Raw genomic sequence first — 20,491 nt, 5'->3', positions numbered from 1 at the left:
GTTATAAAGTCAGGATCAAATCTTCTGTCTATATGTACATATATATGTATTCAGTAACCTTATTTTTGTGAATCTGGAAATTGATAAAGTGATAATGTAAACATAAAAGTAAACATAAAATGTAAACACTTTAAAACCAAGAAATGGTACTTGTATTAAATTTTCTTTATTTTTTAAAATTGAAATTAGTTGATTTATGGTATTATGTTACTTCAGGTGTACAACATAGTGATGCAATATTTTTATAGATTAAACTTCATTTAAAGTTATTATAAAATACTGATTATACTTCCTGTGCTGTAGATTATATCCTTGTATCTTATTTTATACCTAATAGTATGTACTTCTTAATCCTGTTCCCCTATCTGGCCCCTCACCCCACCCCTTCCCTACTGTTAACCACTGTTTGTTCTATGTATCTGTGAGTCTGTTTCTGGTTTGTTATGTTCATTTTTTGTTTTTTAGATTCTGCATGTGAGTGAAAACATACAATATTTTTATTTCGCTGACTTATTTCACTAAGCGCAATACCTCCCACATCCATCCATGTTGTTGCAAATGGCAAAGTTTCATTCCTTTTTATGGCTGTGTAGTAGTCGCATTGTGTGTGTGTGTGTATATGTATAAAAGCATTGTGGTGTATATATATACACATACCACTTTATTCTTTCATCTATTGGTAGACACACTTAGGTTGCTTCCATATCTTGGCTATTGTAAATAATGCTGCTGTGAACATGGGGGTACATGTATCTTTTTGAATTAGTGTTTTCACTTGAGTTAGTTCTCTTCCCTCCAGTTGTGGGCAGGGATATGCACACTGGCAATGACTGCCTCTGCCCTAGTCAGAGGGTCTGTGCATCTCTGTTCCCTCTAAGTGTATGCGCTCTTGTTGGCAGTGGCAGCCTTTACTATAGTGGAGGGTGGTGCCAGAGCAAGAAGAGCTGGAGCAGGGCCCCAGTGCAGGCCAGGGAGTGTGCTGGCAGGCCAGCCAGAATACCAGGCTATTTCTAGTCTGCTGCCTCTCCACTGTGCTGGAGCAGGGAGGCAGGTGGGGTTGGGGGTGGGAGTACGCAAGTCTGTGCACGTGCATACACACTTCAAAAGCAGAGTCTTGGTTTCTAACAGCCCTCCAGTAAGCCCTACCTGTTTTCAAACCAGCTAAGGGGCTCATCTTCCCAGAGTTGGACCCCAGGGCTGGGGTGCCTGAAAGGTGTATTGAACTCCATGCTCCCCAGGGAAGATCTCCAAGCCTGCGATCCTGCCTTCCTCTTCTGTGTGTGGCTCCCAATAGCTTTTCCTCCCTTCCTACCAGGCTCTATGTGGACAGTTTTAGTTGTAGAAAAGTCGTTATGCCAGTCTCCACGTCATTTTCGGTGAGAGCTACTCAACATGCAGTTGTATTTTTGGTGTATTCATTGGGGGTGGAGGTAGGGAGTAAGCTCAGTGTCCTCGTATACTACCATCTTGATCTCTCATGTGTTAAATTTTTTTAAATCTACGTACTTTCCCTATGGATTAGGTTTTAGAGTCCAAGATTCTTGACATTTAGGTCTGATCCAAGTTTGTTCTGGTCTACATGAAGTGAGTTTCTTAAATTCTGAAGTGATAGTCCAGAGTAATGTGCAGTTCTCACTTCTCTCTTTATTTCTCGTACTATTCACAGATGTGTACCTGGCTTTTTTTTTAATTAATAAAGATAAGGATAATATGTGAAAATATAGGCAATGAACATGAGAAGTGGCAATTATCTCCATTAATAACTCGAAATGTGATTATATGAACATCTATTGCTTAATCAAGTAGCTTTTAGAGTGTCCGTTAGTAAAAATGTTTATTATTAAATGTCAGTGGGGACCAGAAAATAGTAGAAGAGACTCCACAAGGAGGGCCTCTGGACTAGAAGATTGACTTTTGACTAATCATTCATTTCATGGACTCTTGGAGCTTTTTCTTCCTCTTTTAAGCTCATTCTTTCCTGACTTGACCAGCTAGTATGAATATGGTATGCAGATTTGACATCTAGAAAGTCTCTCTATACCTCTTGATTCCCATGATGTATTCATGTAATTTCATGCCCCATATCTCCGTATTTATTCTCTCTTCCAAAAGTAGTCATTTCACCCTCTAATAACTACTTAAGTTTGTTAAAGGAAAAACATTATACTAATTACCTTAAACTAATACAAGGAGTTTATAAACATTTTAAATATCTTGTTGAAGAATGAACTCACAAACTCCTAAAATTTTGTCTATTCATTCAGCAAATAATGTTGAATTATTTTTATACTTTAACGGTGATTTTGTTGAAATTTTTCATATTAAAGAACAAAACTTTTATGACTCTATTACTTTTGAAGATTATTTACAGTTAAATATCATCTTCTTTGTCATAAAATTATAATTGGTTTTGCCAGTTTTCCCTAAAAAATCAGGTGTGACATACAAACAGCTGTTGTAATAGCTACTTCATTGAGTTGTTATAAGGATTAAATGAAATAATATATTGCTATTGCTATTGCTAAGTCACTTCAGTCATGTCTGACTCTGTGTGACCCCAGAGACGGCAGCCTTCCAGGCTCCTCCATCCATGGGATTTTCCAGCAAGAGTAATGGAGTGGGGTGCCATTGAAGTAATATATATAAAGATTTAATTCAATTCTTAGCATATATAAAAAAGTGAAAGTGTTAGTCGCTCAGTCATGTGCACCTCTTTATAATCCTGTGGACTGTAGCCTCTGTCCATGGATTTCCCAGGCAAGAATACTGGAGTGGATTGCCATTCCCTTCTCCAGGGGATCTTCCCACCCAGGGATCGAACCCAGGTCTCCCACATTGCAGGCAGATTCTTTACCATACAAGCCATCAGGGAAGCCTTAAAATATTCAATAAATACTAGCTATTTTTGTTATTAAAGACAAGAGAACCCAGATTCTCTGATGGTTTTTCACTGAAATATTTTCCTTTTTTTTTTTTTAGACATTTAGACATTTATGTAGTCAATCTTAAACCCATAAGATAGTATAATAAAAATGCATAACAAATATCTTTTAAAACTTATCTTCATACTTTTATACAAATACAAAAGAAATAGTAAAGATAAAGCTATTTAACACACTGCACAAAGCGTAATATTGTCAGATAGCTGGGCAGTATGTGATACTGTCAAGACCTTTGCTAAACAATCCACAAAAGGGGCCTCAACCCAGCCCAACTCTAGCTCAGCTTAAATAGCCCTACAGAGTCCTGGGATTGCGTTCCTCCCCAGAATCGTGCTTAGCAAACTCCTCGGTGGGAAAACAACTCAGCCTGACCCCATGAGATGACCAGGGCCCTGTAAAACTGGAATAAGTAGGTGAATAAAAGATAGCATGTGAATAGGTATCAACTGGGACATACTCAAAAATAGCAATAAAAGGAAAGAGATAAGTTGTAGAATGGTACTTATATCAGGACACATTTGATATACATATTTAAAAAAACACATAAAAGACAATACTAGGTACTGTTCATGGATATATCATATAAGATATTAAAACACACCATAGGAATACACAGCTTCCCTTGTGGATCAGATGGTAAAGAATCTGCCTGCAATGCGGGAGACCCAGGTTCAATCCCTGGGTTGGGAAGATCCCCTGGAGAAGAGAAAGGCTACCCACTCCTGTATTCTTGCCTAGAGAATTCCATGGACAGAGGAGCCTGGTGGTCTGCAGTCCATAGGATCGCAGAGTCGGACACAACTGAGCGATTTCATTTTCTTTATAGGAATACACAACACAGTTGCCTTCGGGGAGGAGGGTGGGAGAGAATGAGACTAGAAATTGATATCAAATGGGAACTTTAGTTTAAATTTTTAATGAATTAAAAGAAATATGTAATTTATTAGCAGTTTATTTTTGGAAATAGGTTTGATAGGGGTTGATAACTTATTCTATGCACTTTTCTGCATTGTTTACATTTTTAAAGTAAATGGGAAGAACATAAAAGCTGTAGGCTAGCTTTCAGGCCAACAAAAGGTAAGGTTGATGCTGCATTGCTCTTATATTATAGTTCAGTTACAATCTTTTCTTTCAGTTAAACTGACTTAAGTGCCTATAAGTTTCCTAGAACATAGAGCCGTTGTTTTAGCATTGGACACATTTTTATTTAGACACCATATGGAGCATCCACGATGTATATACCTAGCAGTATACTACTCACGATTGTATATAGAAACTAAATGCATGAATTGTCCAGTCCTGTTGTATGAGGGTAAAACTTGGTGAGGACTGTGGTAAACCAAAAGGCCTCATCTAGAAGCATTCCACTAAAGTTCAAATATGTTTTTAAACACAATGTGAGCCAAACTAAATGGGACTGTGAGCCAAATTCTTCTACAATTGCAAATTTCCAATCTCCATGTAAATGCTGGGCTAGGACTTAACTCTTGGGAAGCCATTTTCCTCTACACCTTTTCTAGTAATCAGCAGGATGAGATAAATGAAATGAATCACTGTAGTACTCAGAATAATTGGGTAATTCTTTATATGCACCAAGAAAGAAAAGTTAGAGTGGACATAATTTCTAGAGGTAGATAGTGGGGATTTGCCTTGTTTTAGTAATTAGTTCAATAGCTTCCTAGTTAAACGTTTCAGTCATGGCAGATGCTCCATGTGTTAAATACCTGTAGCGGTATGCTGAAAGTGAAGTCGCTCAGTCACGTCGGACTCTTTGCAACCCCATGGACTGTAGCCTACCAGACTCCTCTGTCCATGGACTTTTCCAGGCAAGGGTACTGGAATGGGCTGCCATTTCCTTCTCCAGGGTATCTTCCCAACCCAGGGATCAAACCTGGGTCTCCTGCATTGCAGACAGACGCTTTACCGTCTGGGCCACCAGAGAAGCCTAGTATGCTGAGTAGAGAGCAAAGGTCAGACAAGTGGTAGACATTCTGAGACCATCATTTTTTATCTTCTCAAATAGTTTTGTCATTTTGGTTTTGGAGAGGCGGGGGCGGGGAAATGTGGCAGAGCCTCAGGTGTGGCAAGTTAAGCTGTTTCCCACCTGTAATGAAAGTGCACCAGGATTTCAGCCTTGATTTGCTGAACTCCTGAAGCCAGGATGCTCCAGAGAGGGCAGAGGGAGCTCCCTAGTGGCCAGAGCCTGCAGTTCAGAGCCCTTCCTCCAGACACACAGCCTGAGAAAGACAAGCCAGAACAAAAGGCAGTGCGGAGCAGGCTGAAATTTAAGAGCACAAGCTCTGTCTGTGGAAATAGAGACCCGTTGCCCAGCTTCCTTGCAAAATCATCAGACGGTTGAAGAAACATGTGGAAGGGGAAAGAATCCACTTTCCCTAATCATCTGTTCAATTTTTTTTCCCTGTAGTTATGTGACCTTATCGTTGCTTGGTGTTCAGTCATGAGAATCCCAGAATGTTTTGTCATCAGAATTGTCCAAATGTGAATATAATTTGACTTTCTCTCATGGAATTGGTACTTCTGTTTTCTGATTAGGGAATTAAATTGAGATTTTTGTTTCTTTAATTTTTTAATCTGCTGTGTTGTTTTCATTAATTCCAGAAGTGGAAAGCTAAATAACCATTTAGAAGCTGCTATTCATGAGGCCATGAGTGAACTGGACAAAATGTCTGGGACTGTAAGTTAATTTATTTTTCCATTATACTGTGTTTCTTTGAAAATAAATTGTATTACACTTTTTGGTAAAGTCTCTTAAATATTGTCAGACAACTCACATAGCAATGCTAAATTACTGGGCTCATAAAAGACTGGTATCAGAAAATTTTAAAAATAACTTAAGGAAAAAAAACCTAGTAGTATTAACTATGTATTTTTTCTGAGGTAAGTAACTTTTTTCCTCACATAAAATACTTTTTAAATGTGCACAGCAAAACATTGAAGTTAAAATCATAGCTTTTGCATTTGACTCTGAGAATAGTAGTGATTATTAGTGTTGCCTATGTATTCAATAATATAAATCTTACTCTACCATAGAACAAAAAGGGAAATTGAACATAGAGTCAAGATCAAGAGTATATAGTCATTTCGTTTCCTTTCTGCTATTACCTAAAAAAATTTAAATATTTGGCCCCAGATCCTGTTGTTAAATTATTGATGTTTAACACTATAACCTCTGGTTTTAAAGTGTCTGCTTTTTCTTTACATTTTTATTGAATGTTGCATGTAATGGTGTTGAATGTGAGTTTAATCATCATTCTCTAATTTGCATATTGGCTAACATAAACACTCAAACTATAATTTTGATAATTTCTTAAAAATGTGAATTATCCAAAGCTACTCAGCAATGAAAGGGTGATTTCTTTTAGTTGTTATTGTGTTAACAAGGTTATCTGAATCCTAACAAGCCATCAAATGGCTACTGAATGACAGATATAGGTTTTTACACATTCATAGTCTATCGAGATTGGTACAAGATTTTGTGATCCAAACATCATTTCAAAGACGGGTAAACTGAGGCCCTGAAATGTTTAATTTCCTGATGGAATTATAGGGAAAGTCTGGAGCAGAGACTTTGTCTGTGTGTGCATTACTCACTCAGTTGTGTCCCTCTTTGCAACCCCATGGGCTATAACCCACCAGGCTCCTCTGTTCTTGGAATTCTCCAGGCAAGACACTGGAGTAGATTGCCATTCCCTTCTCCAGGGGATCTTCCCAACCCAGGGATCAAACCCAGGTCTCCTGCATTGCAGGCAGATTCTTTACCGTCTGAGCCACCAGGGAAGCCCCTGAAACACCTTTTAGGGCTGGGCAAATAGTATCATTAAATACAGGGGATCAGGTTTGAGTGAAACAGTGATTTTAGTGGATTAAGAAATGCCAACCAAGATGCCCTGGTCAAGGTGGACTACATACCAATTCTCAGTCTTAGAGGCTTAATGCCTTAAAAAGACTGTTCCTCACTTGGGTCTCATTCTGGTTGAGGAAGTTTTGCTTCACACAGTCGTTCAGGGGCTCAGGTTCTTTCTATATCTAGTGTCCCCCATTCCCTAGGGTCTCAGAGTGCTCCATCACATCCTTAGCATCCAGCCCAGCAGCGGGAGAGAAGACCATATACCCAGAGGACGGCAGGATAAAGTTTTATGGGCCAGACCGGGAAGTTCATCTGTTCTGTTGACTTTCCACTGGTTTGACCCAGTCATGTGGCCTTCTTAATTCAAGGGGACTGGTAAAAGTATTGTACACCATGCCTGCTCAGGAAGAAGAGAAATGTGTTTGGCAGGCATCTCGCTAATCTCTCTCTCAAGATCTTTGGCCTTTGTGGCCAGCAAGCAGTCAGGAGTGATGGGGGCTGTGGCAACCTGAGGGCTGTGTTCCCTCTAGAAGGAGCTTTTGCTTCCATGCTGCAGCAAACTTGAGCCATGTGGGGAACTGTGCCAGTGTTGCAAGATCTTCCCATTTTTTCATGAAACACTGCAAGTCTGAAAGTAAAATTTCTCATTCTTTAGTGTTGCCAGCTATTTTTAAAATATTAAAACACCATAGGGCTAAACACAATCCCTTTCTAGGCTGCATTTGGTCCACAGGTTACTAATTTGCAACTTTGAATAAAGGCTTCTTCCCTCAATTTATAAAAGGTTTCAATAGACTCTTTATCAGAGACTAGTGGTTTTAAAGAATGTATATGGAGCATTTATAAGGATAAGGCACTGTGAGAAACTCATTGGTGTTATTTTTTAAGTGTAATACTTTAAAAAGTTTTCTTGGGATTTCCCTACCAGTCCAGAGGTTAAGACTTTGCCTTTCAATAGAGGGGAGTGTGGGTCTGATTCTTTGTCAGGGAATGAAGATCCCACATGCATCACAGCCAAAGAATGAAAACATAAAACAAAAGCAATATTGTAACAAATTCAATAAAAATTTTAAAAATGGTCCACATTTTAAAAAATCTTTAAAAACTATTTTTTTGTATTTGATTCTGAATAGCAGTGGTCTTTACAACATGCAGTTGAGCCAACTTGAGCCAACACAGTCAGAGTTGACTGTGCCCATCTCTTCCTAAGCCTGAGTTCTGTGACATCACATTGGTAGCTTGAAATTGGCCATGGTAAAAACATTCATACCACAGAGATTGGCATACACTACAATGGGCTTATGTTCCTCCACGGGGAACTGGTTATTAAGCGTGTACTATACCACTGCCTCGGAGAAGGCAATGGCACCCCACTCCAGTACTCTTGCCTGGAAAATCCCATGGATGGAGGAGCCTGGAAGACTGCAGTCCATGGGGTTGCTGAGGGTCAGAGGACTGAGCGGCATCACTTTCACTTTTCAGTTTCATGCATTAGAGAAGGAAATGGCAACCCACTCCAATGTTCTTGCCTGGAGAATCCCAGGGATGGGGGAGCCTGGTGGGCTGCCGTCTATGGGGTCGCACAGAGTTGGACATGACTGAAGTGACTTAGCATACCACTGCCTTGGGCACATCCTGCCTCTCCTGGATCTTGACCTTGTCCCCTTCTATCAGTACCACAACAGCTGCAATACAAAGTGGGACACCTGACCACCTCCCTAGCACCTCTCTTCTGTGCCTAAAACCAGACCTGCTGTCTAATATCTGGGAATCAAATTCTGCTATTCGTCCACCTCTGTTCTATCTGATATACAACCCTAAATGCTGCTAGCTTACCTGAAGTGAAGTGAAGTGAAGTCGCTCAGTCGTGTCCGACTCTTTGCGACCCACCCCACTGTTAGTGTATAAAGATGAGTTGTATGCATTGCTCTTCTCAGACTACACAAGCTTAGATTTGCCAACAGATGGTAGTGGTATTCTGTTTTCCATCCTTATTCTTCTCATAAGTAGACCTCCTTGGGCTGAGCTGTGTGCATGTTCTTATCCTTTTTGACCCTTCTAGTAGTTATAAAATAAGTTCAGTGATGAAATAAAGAAGAAAATGTTTAGTATATATTTATCGACTTTTTCAGAACCTCAGTGAAGTTAGTGATCCAGGGATCTCTGATGGGAAAGGTCTTATTTTCATCTTCAATGGACAGCAGGGGTAGCAACTGCACATCCCCTCTCCCACTTTTATTTTTTTCCAGTTCCTCTTCTGTATTCCACTGTTGGGAGATCCACAGAGCGTTGCTCTGCTTGTCAGTTTCCAAGATTCCTTATCCTCTGTGGTGACTGTAGGCACACTGAGATCTGAGTCTTGTAAAAGTGTTAAATGCCTCAAGATAGCCGTGATTGAAAATGAAAGCCAGAGTCTGCTGCCTACCCTGTTTCTTTGTCAGAAATCCTATGGTGTTTGTGATTTCAATCTCTGTTGTTGTTGTTTTTTCCCTACCTCTTTATTTCCAGGTTCACCAAATCCCACAGGGAGACAGACAAATGAGACCCCCCAAACCCAAGAGGAGGAAGATCTCCAGATAACAGGGACTACTCCACCAATGCGCACTGTTTATTAAAGGAATGTGCACAGATATGTCTGTAGATAAGTATTGATATAGCCACCGTTATATCAATATTTATTCTATGGCAGATAGTTACCACCACCACAGGGTGCTAAAAGAAACAGTGATATAATATTTTTTGATCAGGAAGGATAAAGAATGCTGGAAAACCAATCAGAATCCCTGAATGATGAGAGTGGTAAATGGTCAAGAGATTACTGAGAAACTCTTTTTCTATAATACTAAAATTGTGATTATAAGAAATAGTCCAAATGTTTCTGAAGAATTTTCAATGTTGTATATAGAAAATACAGAATTTCATGGTGACATCAGAAATGTAAATATTGTACAATATTGTCATGTACAAGCGTACCTAATGCACACTTTATCTTTTATTGTAAAAAGAAATAGTGTACAAAATTCTTTGGTTTCTATGGAGTACACCTACCAGAGACTACAAGTGTAAAGTGATAAATAAAAATACAACCTAAATGCTTTTCTATGATAATGTAAAAGATGCTGTTTTTGTATTTAACAGCAGAGAAAAGGCATGATGATGTATTTCCTGAATTATGACATACACTGCACACCACCGAGTGTCCATTTATATTGTCTGTTTGGAATGAACCTTGCCTGGAAGCACTGGACTTGATTTTGGGTGTCTAGGAAATTGAAACCTTGCAGATTTCTAAAGGGACGAGGGCTCACAGATCTAAATTAAGAATTCAGAAACTGCAACCATTTGTTGCATATTTTTTTTACCTAAGTTTTAAAGTAGAATAGGTTTTATAAAAAAATCTTAGATGGGATATTTTACTCAGTCATTTCTGTAGTTAACATTTGATAGCCACCTGTTAAACTAGAAAACTTATGCTGCACCACCATGGACGCTCAGAGTTGAGGTTTTTTTGCAAACAGTTCCTGACAAGATAAAACTTTCTGTTTCCATACCTGGAGACAAACCCCCACTTTGAAACCTTTATCAGAGGTAAGGTTGATTATAATTCAGTTTTTCTGTAGTAGCAAAAGTAAATGCAAATCATCAAACCAAGTTTCATATCCATTCATCAGTATTACTTATACCAGAAGTTAAGGTGGCTTACAAAATTATTAGTAATGGTAATTTTTTATCAGTATTATGTAACATATCAGATTTATTTTATTTAAAGAATTATTTATACCATTAACAGATTCTTATATATATTAATGTGGCTGAAATGTGCAGGTTGAATCTATTAACCAAATTATTTATATTATATTAAGTAAGTAAAAAAATGTGAAACAAATGTAGAGAGAAAATACTACATTGCAAGTATACAAAACCTAAAACTGTGAGCCATTGTAAAGTACAAGGTTATTAATAAGAAATGTAGCACAACATAATTTTCTGTCTTTTTTCACATTTTCTTTTTTTTGTGTGTGGTGGTGGTGTAACCCTATCTCCCAGGCAACGGAGCCAAGTTTCAGGCCCCCCTGCCTGAAATTGATTGGATTGGATTCAACTGATGGATTGTCAAAAGAAGGGATTCCTTATCCTTTTGTTCTGGTATAGAACCACCAGCCCCACCTCCAAACCCTTAACCCCCTGGAGAGGACTGCCTCTTCCCCTAGCTTGGGGCTCATTCAACTGCCTAATGCTCCAGCCACTGGGAGGCCCTCCAGTGGCAGACTCTGAATCCCTGATGTCCACCACCTCCCTCTTCTCTTCTCTCATCCACCCCTGCAACTCCTCCATCCCATGATGTAGCAGAGTTCCAGTCACTCAGGAAAAAGGAGACCAAGGTCACTCCTCCATTTGATTTCTCGGGGCCACAGCACAGAGCACTCCACGAGGCTCACTTTTGATAGCAACAGCTCTTAGTTCTTCCCCAGGTCTCCTGTGTCTCTCTGTCCTTTCCATTTCCACCCTCACTCCTACCTCCCAAGCCTGACAGAATGCAGCTGGCTACACTGGGCTTCATGGCCCGGAGGCAGGAACCCTTCCTTCTAGGGGTAGGTTGAGTTGTCTTTGATGTAATAATGGGATTGCCTGCCTGGTCTTTCCCGCAGTCCCCTGAAGTCATCTTCTGTGTACTTTAGTTGACATATTTTTGTTATAAGTTGATGTGTTTGGTAGGTTTAAACCATTAATGTCCCTTTTTTTTTGCACCAACCTGCTTTTTTCTTATTTGTCTACACAGGTGTTTTTATTTACAGATTCAGAGCATATGCATGTGTGTGTATTGGGGATGTCTACATATATGTGGATGTTCGTGTGTGTTGACGTGTGGAAGTTTTTTTAGCCTTTAGTTTTTTCTCTTCAGACTAAGTTTGTGTCTACCAAGCCTTCTTTTGGGTATTTTTGAGCTAATTAGGTGTGTGCTTTCCCCCACCAGGTATACTTTACATCAGTAGATCATGTAAAGTATGTCTGTGCCCATGATTTCACGGGTTGCGAGTTCTAGGTATTATTTCAGTCCACACGGTTTTTTTTTTTTTTTCCTCTCTCTCTCTTCTATAGTTCCATGGTTTCATGTAAGCAGTTAATGTAAATATTGTTAGCATTACAAGTCATGCAGTGCTGTAACATTTCTTTTTAAATGTTGCACCTACTTTACAATTAAAAAATTGGTCACTCATACTTGAATTTTGCCCATAGAGCCATTTCTTTCTCTTTGTATTAAAGCCTATTCATTTTTTTAAAATGAAGGCTAGCCCTCTACATTATTACAATTTTTTATTCCCTAGAATAAAATTTTTTCAACAAGTTGGAGAATGGAAACAGAATGAAAAATTTTTGCTCATTTAAAAAACACATAGCCCCTCTTAGAAAAGAAAATCTAATTTTATTTTGTGCCCTTTAACAGTCTTAGGGTGCACAAGAAGAATAAACTGTACCTTTAAGTGGTTTTTAAGATTATTTCAAATGAGTGAAATCTGACTGAGCAGCTCTTGTTTAATTTGTCTTGTTTGTAGTATTAAAAGCAGTCAGGGTTTCTGTTTATTTAAAGGAACATTTTTGGTTTGTACTTTCCAGTCTTATTGTGCATGTAAATTCTTTGAGAAGAATATTCATCCCTTGTGATATCATGGGCCACTTTTAGTCTTTTATTTGAACCCCAACTTTGAGTTATTTGCTGTGTCTGTTTTTTAAGTAAACACAAGCTTTTTTTTGAACATAACACTGCAGAATTTTGAGATGAGTGGAGAGTGGTTTTTCTGCTTTCTGTAAGGTTTATGAAGATTCTCAGCTGACTTATCCCAAGAGATGATTCTTTTTCGTTTCAGATCATGATAACATATTGTAGTTAACTTTGGAAATCTTCTATTCAGTTTGCAAAGTTCCCTTGTAAATCACAAGTGGTTTTGCACTAAGATTTTTAAATCTAAGATGCTTAACATGCTGATGACATTGCTCTTTCTGAAAAGAAAGCCAAGATTTTAGACCTTACCAAAACTCTGATATCTTGTTTACTTTGCCCATTTCTGCCCAAATGGTGTAATGCGAGACTCAAAACTTCTCATTGTCATATATAAAATGAGTGACGCATTACTTGACTCATTTAGGGACCATGAACAAATACTATCAACCAACCAGAACTGTAATGTTGAATTATCATTTATCTTTTTCTTTGATTCATTCTATCACATTTGCATTAGCCAAAGAGATAAGAATATTAGTAATTCATATGTGTAAACAACCCAGAAGTGAATATTAAATCAGTGAGCCAAAAAGCAATAAACAACTCACGCATGGGAAAACCTGCTAACAGTGGGGAGTCTGATGTAGAAAAAATATATAAAAAGCATTATCTTCAAATATGAAAGATTAATTTGTATCTACTGTACATATGTATTATCAGCCTTATCTGCTTTTATACACACTGTGTGTGTACCTCAGTGACCTTTTATAAGCCAGAAAAAATGGTTGATTTAATAATTTGTTATGTAAATACAAAGTTGTCTATAAATTGGAAAATTTGATGCCGGATGGCTTCACAATATACAAATGTGTTTTGTAACATCATGCCTTTATGGATTAAGTATAAATATACTGGACTGTCTGTGAAGAAGAGTAGCAATTTACATTTCACCTGCTTATCAGATGGATATTTTTGTCCAAATGGTTATACTATTAGAAAAAGAAAATGACCTGAACATTTTCAGTGTGAAAAACAAATATGGTTTTGAATTCACCAAAACTCCTTTTCACACTCAAAGAGTCTGTTCAATTGGACACTAAATGCCTTGTTTTATGAGATTTCCATAGGAGATTCATTGATTCAGGATTGGGATCTACCTAAGAAACTTCCCCAAACTGCATAATTCTACTTTAGAGACAAGCTGGGCATCTTAATCTCTAAATCACAGGCAAGGGAGGATCCACAGCTTTCTTATTTCTTTTTAACTTATTCTTTTCTGCTTTGTTTCCATACTTCATGAAGAGCCCCACAGAGACAAAGAGGGCCTAGTTCTTGTGCGCCAAGGTGTCTACAGAGTGTCACTGCGACTCAGGGTTCCTCAGCACCAGCACTGTTGACATTGTGGGTGAGCTCATTCTGGTCGTGGGGGCACCTGTGCATCCTAGGATGTTTAGCAGCCTCCTTTACCTCTCCCCACCAGATGCTAGGAGTGTCCCTTCCAAACTGTGACAAACAATGATGACTCCAGTCCTTGCCAAATATCTCTGGGAGTAGGAGTAGGGGTGAGAGACAAAGTGAGATTTGAAAACCACAGCATTAATGGAATCAGTTATGGAACATATGTCTGTGTAAAATATGGGCATGTTTTGCATGCTATAATCAACAGAAAACTGATTCCAGTATCAAAACCTGAAACAAAACCCATGCCAAAGAAGTGCTTCTCAGTCTGTGGTTAAAGGAAGTGAGTATATTAGCTTCAGTTTCATTTTGAACATGTTTGACACTTTTGATGATCAGATTGACCGAGGATAATCCGTTTTGAGAACTCCCAGGTAGGGCTTAGAATTACCTAAATAGTGTGGTTCTGAGTTTGCAGGAAGAGTGATGGCCTACTTTGATGGAAGGCTTCCTGGTGACAGCATAGCTGTCTCCTCTGAGTCAAAATGATGACTATGGCTAAGGGGATGTGTATGAATATATGTATATGAAGTGAAGTGTTACCCCTCAGTCGTGCCCAACTCTTTGCGACCCCATGGACTGCAGCCTGCCAGGGTCCTCTGTTCATGGGATTTCCCAGGCAGGGATACTGGAGTGGTTTGCCATTTCCTTCTCCAGGGGATCTCTCCCAACCAGGAATTGAACTCAGGTCTCCTGCACTGCAGGCAGATTCTTTACCAACTGAGCTACCAGGGAAGCCCATGTACCTAAGGATCTAGTTTAAACCTCTCGACAGCAGCCTGATTCAGGTATTAGTAGTTTTTGAGTGATCCTTTTTGAAGTTCTGACAAAAGCATTTCAATAGATCTTGGAGATGTCACTGATACAGTTATTCATTCAGGAAATATTTGTTGAGTCCCACTCTGCCACACCCAGTATGCAGCAATATGAATAAGACAGCTCATTTTCTGCCCTCACAGAGCTGCCTAAGGAAGAGACCACTTACACCTGTAAATATGAAGAAGGCTGAGATAGTGAAGTGCACTGCAGGCCCCTCACCTAGCTTAGTGGGGATGGAGGCTTGAAGGAGGGTCAGGGAAAGGTGAATTGCAATTAGGTGGAGAAGTGTGTGTTCTGGGGGAGGGTAAAGGAGAGCTTGTTGTGGGCAGAGAGAAGGGCTTGTGTGAGACTTGGAGGTTAGAGGAAGCAGAAGAGAAGACCAGCTCAAGAGTAGGATGTGAGGGGAAATGAGAGAGGTTGGGCAAAGAACAGAATGTGGGGGAAGGGGGTTTGAGCAGGTCAGACTGCACTATCTGGAATTCCCTAGTGAGCCAGTGGTTAGGATTCCTTGCTCTCACTGCCAGAGCCCTGGGTTCAATTCCTAGTCAGGGAACTGAATCCCACAAGCTGCAAAATCCCACAAGCCACACTGCATGGCCAGTAATTAATTTTTTTTAAAAAGACCTCCCTGTCACATGACAGTAATGGGAACAATTGGATAGGCATGATGTGACCAGGTTGGTGGTTCAGAAAGATTATTCTAACTGCAGGGTAAAGAGCAGGAATGTGGAAGGGGACAACATCAAGTACAGCATTCTTTATTTTGAGATATAGCTGATTACAATATTATATTAGTTTCAGGAGTACCATGTTGATTAGTGATTCAAGACTTTTATAGAGTATATCCGCTTAAAGTTGTTATAAAATATTGGCTATATTCCAGGTGCAGCATTTTTTAAAAGCAAAATTTCTAAAAGATCGGGGCCCACCATAATTCTTCATATTACATTTATTGAACAAGTTCCATCCCAGTCGAGGTATGTATATATTTGTGTAAATTCACTTTAATAGACATGAAGAAGTGCTACTCAGCACACTTACAGTTACTTCTAACATGATTCCCAGTGTCTTCACACAAATTAGTTCTCTATTAGAAGAGCAATGATGTTTCTACTGGGATGATCAGAGGTTGGGAAAGTTTGAAGTCCCAAAGCATTTTGTTAGATTGTTAGAAAGCAAGGCCTGCTTCTCAGAACGCACAGGTAAGTGTACCTCAGGTCTAGGTCCTCGGCATGATGCTTCATCCTGCACATCTCACTGGAAAACAGGAAGCTGCAGAGGAGCGTGCGAGTTGTCAGAGGTACCAGGTGAGCACCAGGGATTATGAAAACACAGGAAAGCAGGACCGCAGGGAGTCAGACCCAGAATAGGGCCATCTGGCTACAAGGACCTCTGCCTCACAGCAGGGGAGACCACAGTGGCCTTTCATCATCCATTCCAGTCTGTGATTATGTACATGCCCTTCAAAGTATCCCCAGCCACAATTAGTCACCTCCTACATTCAATGATCATTGAACTTGAGAGCTTTTTAAAGCTAATTATCTATTAAAAAAAAAAAAAGGCAGAAGCAATGCAATAACACGCATCTAATCCTATGATCCAGATGCCGGCGAATAGACCTCTCTGCAGTGTCCTGTGCACAGGAAATGGAGCCTCAGTGGGCAGGCAGCCCATTATAAAGTTTCCAAACTGGGCCTTGGTGAGGGTTCATCTGCATTCCTATCTAGGCTGTGCCACTAACTAGTTGTTTGTCTTTGGGAAAGTTACTTTATCTGTGCTTAGCTTCCTCATCTAAAAAAGAAGGATAGTAACAGCACTTCCCTCATGGGTTTGATGAGGGATACAAAGATAATGCAGGTAAGCTCTCAACTGTCTGTCACATAGCAGGCATCTGTGTGTGCATGCTTAGTCACTCAGTTGTGTCTAACTGTCTGCAGCCCCATGGACTGTGTAGCCCACCAGGCTCCTCTGTCCATGGGATTCTCCAGGGAAGAATCCTGGAGTGTGTTACCATTCCCTTCTCCAGGAAGTTTATTTTTAAGCTGTAGTTTAAAAGGTTTAGATTAGGAAAGGGAACTTGCTGTCAGAGAAAGGGGTTGTCCAACCTAAGGAGGAGTTGTGTGTAGAGTTTCTTGCTGTCTCCATAAGAAGCCTTTAGAAGTAGAGTGATTTCCCTCTCCAGGGCAAACTGTGACACAGGCCTTTTCTGGTGCTTCCTGTCCAGCCCAGTTTCTGAATCTGCTCCCTGGGGTGTTTCTTAGATGAATTCTTTTGCCTATAATGCCACATTCAGAAGTGGACCAGCAAAATGATGTCCCAAAAAACTAGTCTAGACGATAACATCTTCAAGTGCACTGGCTGTAATAATCAAAACAGAAATAGAACTTCCAACCTTCAACCTCAGAAGTTAGAACTGGCTCTTTAAATAAGTAACTCAAGATATGAAAAATTTGAACAATTTGTAATCAGTCAAGTAAGGGAATGCAGAGTTTTACTACAAGTGTGTGTGTTTAATCACTCAGTTGTGTCTGACTCTTTGCAACTCTGTGGACTGTACCCTGCTAGGCTCCTCTGTCCCTGGGGATTCTCCAGGCAAGAATACTGGAGTGGGTTGCTCCAGAGGAAAGCTTATTTGACTTTGGGTGGGATGGCAGGAGTAGGGTAGGGAGGAGCCTGAAATTTGGTGTTAGGACAAATCCCTGAAAAGATTCTGGGGCCAAACTTCTAGGGTGTGAGTGCAGTCATTCAGTGGCTGTGTGATCTCAGGGAAATTACCTCTAAGTGCTTTAGTGTCATCATCTGAAAGTGGGGATAACAGAATCAGAACTTTGAGAGTTAAACAGATTAATCTACATGAAGCACTTAGCAGAGTGTAGACTTGGAGTCAATGCTATGCAAATGAAGCTACTGTATTGTTACTACCATTAGTAATAGAAGTGGAGCCTCACTTGGTTCCTCCATCCATAGAAGGGAATGTGAAAGCCTTCACTTATCGTGAAGAAAGAACCAATCTTCTGTGGGATAGTCACTTAAGAGACTCCTGCTGTTCACATTGAACCACTTATTTCTCTTCCCTCACTTAACACAGGTGCTCCTGAAAGGGGTAAACCTTTGAACCAAGCAAGTGTCAGGAAGTTCCCAAATGATTTAAGAATATAGAGGGTGGGAAGAAGATGTTCATAACTCTACTGGGCTGAACTGTTCTCAGATATGCATGAAAATGAAAACAGAAAATACATTGAGGCATGCTTTTAAAAGAGGAGAGGAGGGCTTCCCTGGTGGTCCAGTGGTTAAGAATCCACCTTGCAGTGCAAGGATCACTGGTTCAATCCCTGGTCCAGGAAGATCCCACATGCTGCAGGACAACTAAGCCCAAGTGCCACCCTGGTGAGCCTGCACTCCAGAGCCCATGAGCCACAAATATTGAAGCCCATGCACCCCAACCACTGAAGCCTGTGTGCCATGGAGCCCATGCTACACAACAAAAGAAGCCCCCACAACAAGAAGCCTGTGTACCGCAACTAGAGAGCAGTCCCCACTCACCGCAAGTAGAGAAAGCCCTCTCATAGCAGTGAAGACCCATGCAGCCAAAAATAAATAAATATTCAAGGAGGAAAGAGCTAATACTCTGGTAGTATTTTTTAGTGCTATTAAGGATTACTGTTTGTTTCTTAATTGGAAATTCATGTCTAAATGCTGTACCTAGCCTTTTTTGTACATAGACAAAAAAGGTTAGAGACACTATTGAAGTATACGAAAAACACTTTTTAGACTGCAAAACCTGAGGCACATCTTGCTAAAACGGGACAGAGCTTGTCAAACACTGATGAAGGAAGGGAATAGGCTCAACTGAACGCTCAGTTGCCAGGGGCAGCTTCAACTTCAGCTCCCTGGGACACCAAAGAATACTGCTTATGGAGAACAGGGCCGAGATGACTCGTTGCCCAAGGCTTTGGTCCCTAGACTGAGATGGAATCCTCCCAGAATATAGCTATACCTGCCAAGTTAATCTTAAAAAGCTTTCATGGTCAGGGAAGATATCCTTAGGAAATCTTCTGAGGTCTGTCACAGGCTCTGTCCCCCTTTTCCACTCAAATAGGGATTATCTGCATTGGTGGTTTCCTTCCAATTTTAACATGAACAAGTAGGGTCATGTGATTTCAGGAGCCTGTGATTTCAGGCCGAGTCTCACTGTTCTGGTTTATTTGGTGCAGAATGAGGAGCAAAAGATTTACAGGAGCCGGGAAAGAAAGCGTGCAAGGACAGGCGTGGAGTAATACGCCAGCTCTTCCTGGACAAGCCACTGTCTGAGGAAGAGACGGCAAAGCTAAAGAGAGACTGTTCCCTCACCCCCACCTTTCTCCTGGCTTTCCAGCTCCTCCCAAATGTCTGAGGTGATGATGAAGCCAGTGAGGCATCCTGGGAGGAGGAGAAAGTGTGTGCTCTGTGTTTCTGGGCTTCGTAAGGCAATCGGGTCAGCCAAGAGATCAGGCCCTATAGCCATGGCCATTGTGAGGAGCTCACAGCTCTCAGAATAGAGAACATAATTTTTAAAAAGAGACGTTGTTTCAGCCTCAAAGAATACCTTTCCTTGTTCTAAAGCAGCAGTTTCCAAACTTTATTATCAGAAATTCCTATCAGTAAAATAAAAATAAAATTGACATACTATATATAAATATACACACTTGTGTGTATTATGTGTACTCCTGAATTAATATGTGTTATAAAACACCCAAAATAAAAATTAGGAAAGACTGAGATGAACCAAACAGAAATAGAAGTCTTAACTTTTTCCTCTTTCTCACCCCAGTGGATTATCTTGCCCCATGCTTGGAGTGTGTGCACTCAACTTTGGAGATGACTCTAAGTGGTGAAATGCTGGGAGGTCATAGCATGTTGCTCCAGTAGCAAAGGCAGCGATGGAACAGACCGCCAATGGGAGCTCCTTGAGGAAGGACTTGGTTTTCCTTATTCAACTTTCTGTGCTCAATTCTAATTAAATGGTAGGTAAAGGAAAAACAAGAAATGAAGCCAGCATTCCTAAGTCTGATAACTGATGTGAAATCTGTGTTTTATATTAGGTTATGTGAAGTGAATAACATTGTCTTTCTATAAGTTAGAGTGTTAGTTGCTCAGTCATTTCTGACTCTTTGTGACCCCATGGACTAAAGCCTGCCAGGTTCCTCTGTCCATGGGATTCTCCAGGCAAGGATCCTGGAGTGGGTTGCCATTTCCTTCTCCAGGGGATCTTCCTGACCCAGGGATTGAACCCAGATGTCCTGCATTGCAGGCAAATTCTTTACTGTCTGAGGCACCAAGTATCTATCAAATACACCTCTTTGCATGTAAGACAGGGTCACCTGCTCAGGAGAGTTGCTGACCCAGTATGCAAGGGCCAGACCATAGGCCCAGCACTGCTGACCACCTCTTGTAGAAGTAAGAGGGCAGGCCAACACCATGATAGGCCTGCCCACTCAACACCAGGTCAGGCACCCCGAATGTGCACATGCATGTATATTCTATGCACTCTCAGCCCCAGGCAAGTCCTGGAACTTTCTCACTAGATACCCAAGATCTGTGGTTCTAGGCAGCTCATTCTTAAGGTCATAGTATTGTACAAAAGAAACTAAACTGGGTTCTAGTCTCAGCTCTGTTGTGTGACCTTGAGCAAATGCCTTACCA

At 40.3% G+C, this 20,491-nt stretch overlaps 1 protein-coding gene across 2 annotated transcripts in view; it reads left to right on the top strand.

The window, feature by feature from the left end:
• The window catches only part of MBD5 (methyl-CpG binding domain protein 5), a 57,544-nt gene extending 47,984 nt beyond the window's left edge, over window positions 1–9,560 (top strand). For both annotated transcript variants that reach the window (XM_068968574.1, XM_068968573.1), the window contains exons 9-10: window positions 5,562–5,637; window positions 9,319–9,560. In XM_068968574.1, coding sequence (XP_068824675.1) covers window positions 5,562–5,637; window positions 9,319–9,390 — 148 coding nt within the window. In that variant the 3' untranslated portion in view covers window positions 9,391–9,560. The remainder of the gene's footprint in view (window positions 1–5,561; window positions 5,638–9,318) is intronic.
• The last annotated feature ends 10,931 nt before the right edge of the window (window positions 9,561–20,491 follow it).

This window comes from Capricornis sumatraensis, chromosome 3 (assembly GCF_032405125.1).
Source record: "Capricornis sumatraensis isolate serow.1 chromosome 3, serow.2, whole genome shotgun sequence".
NCBI lineage: Eukaryota > Metazoa > Chordata > Mammalia > Artiodactyla > Bovidae > Capricornis > Capricornis sumatraensis.
This window is presented reverse-complemented; position numbering and strand designations above follow the sequence as displayed.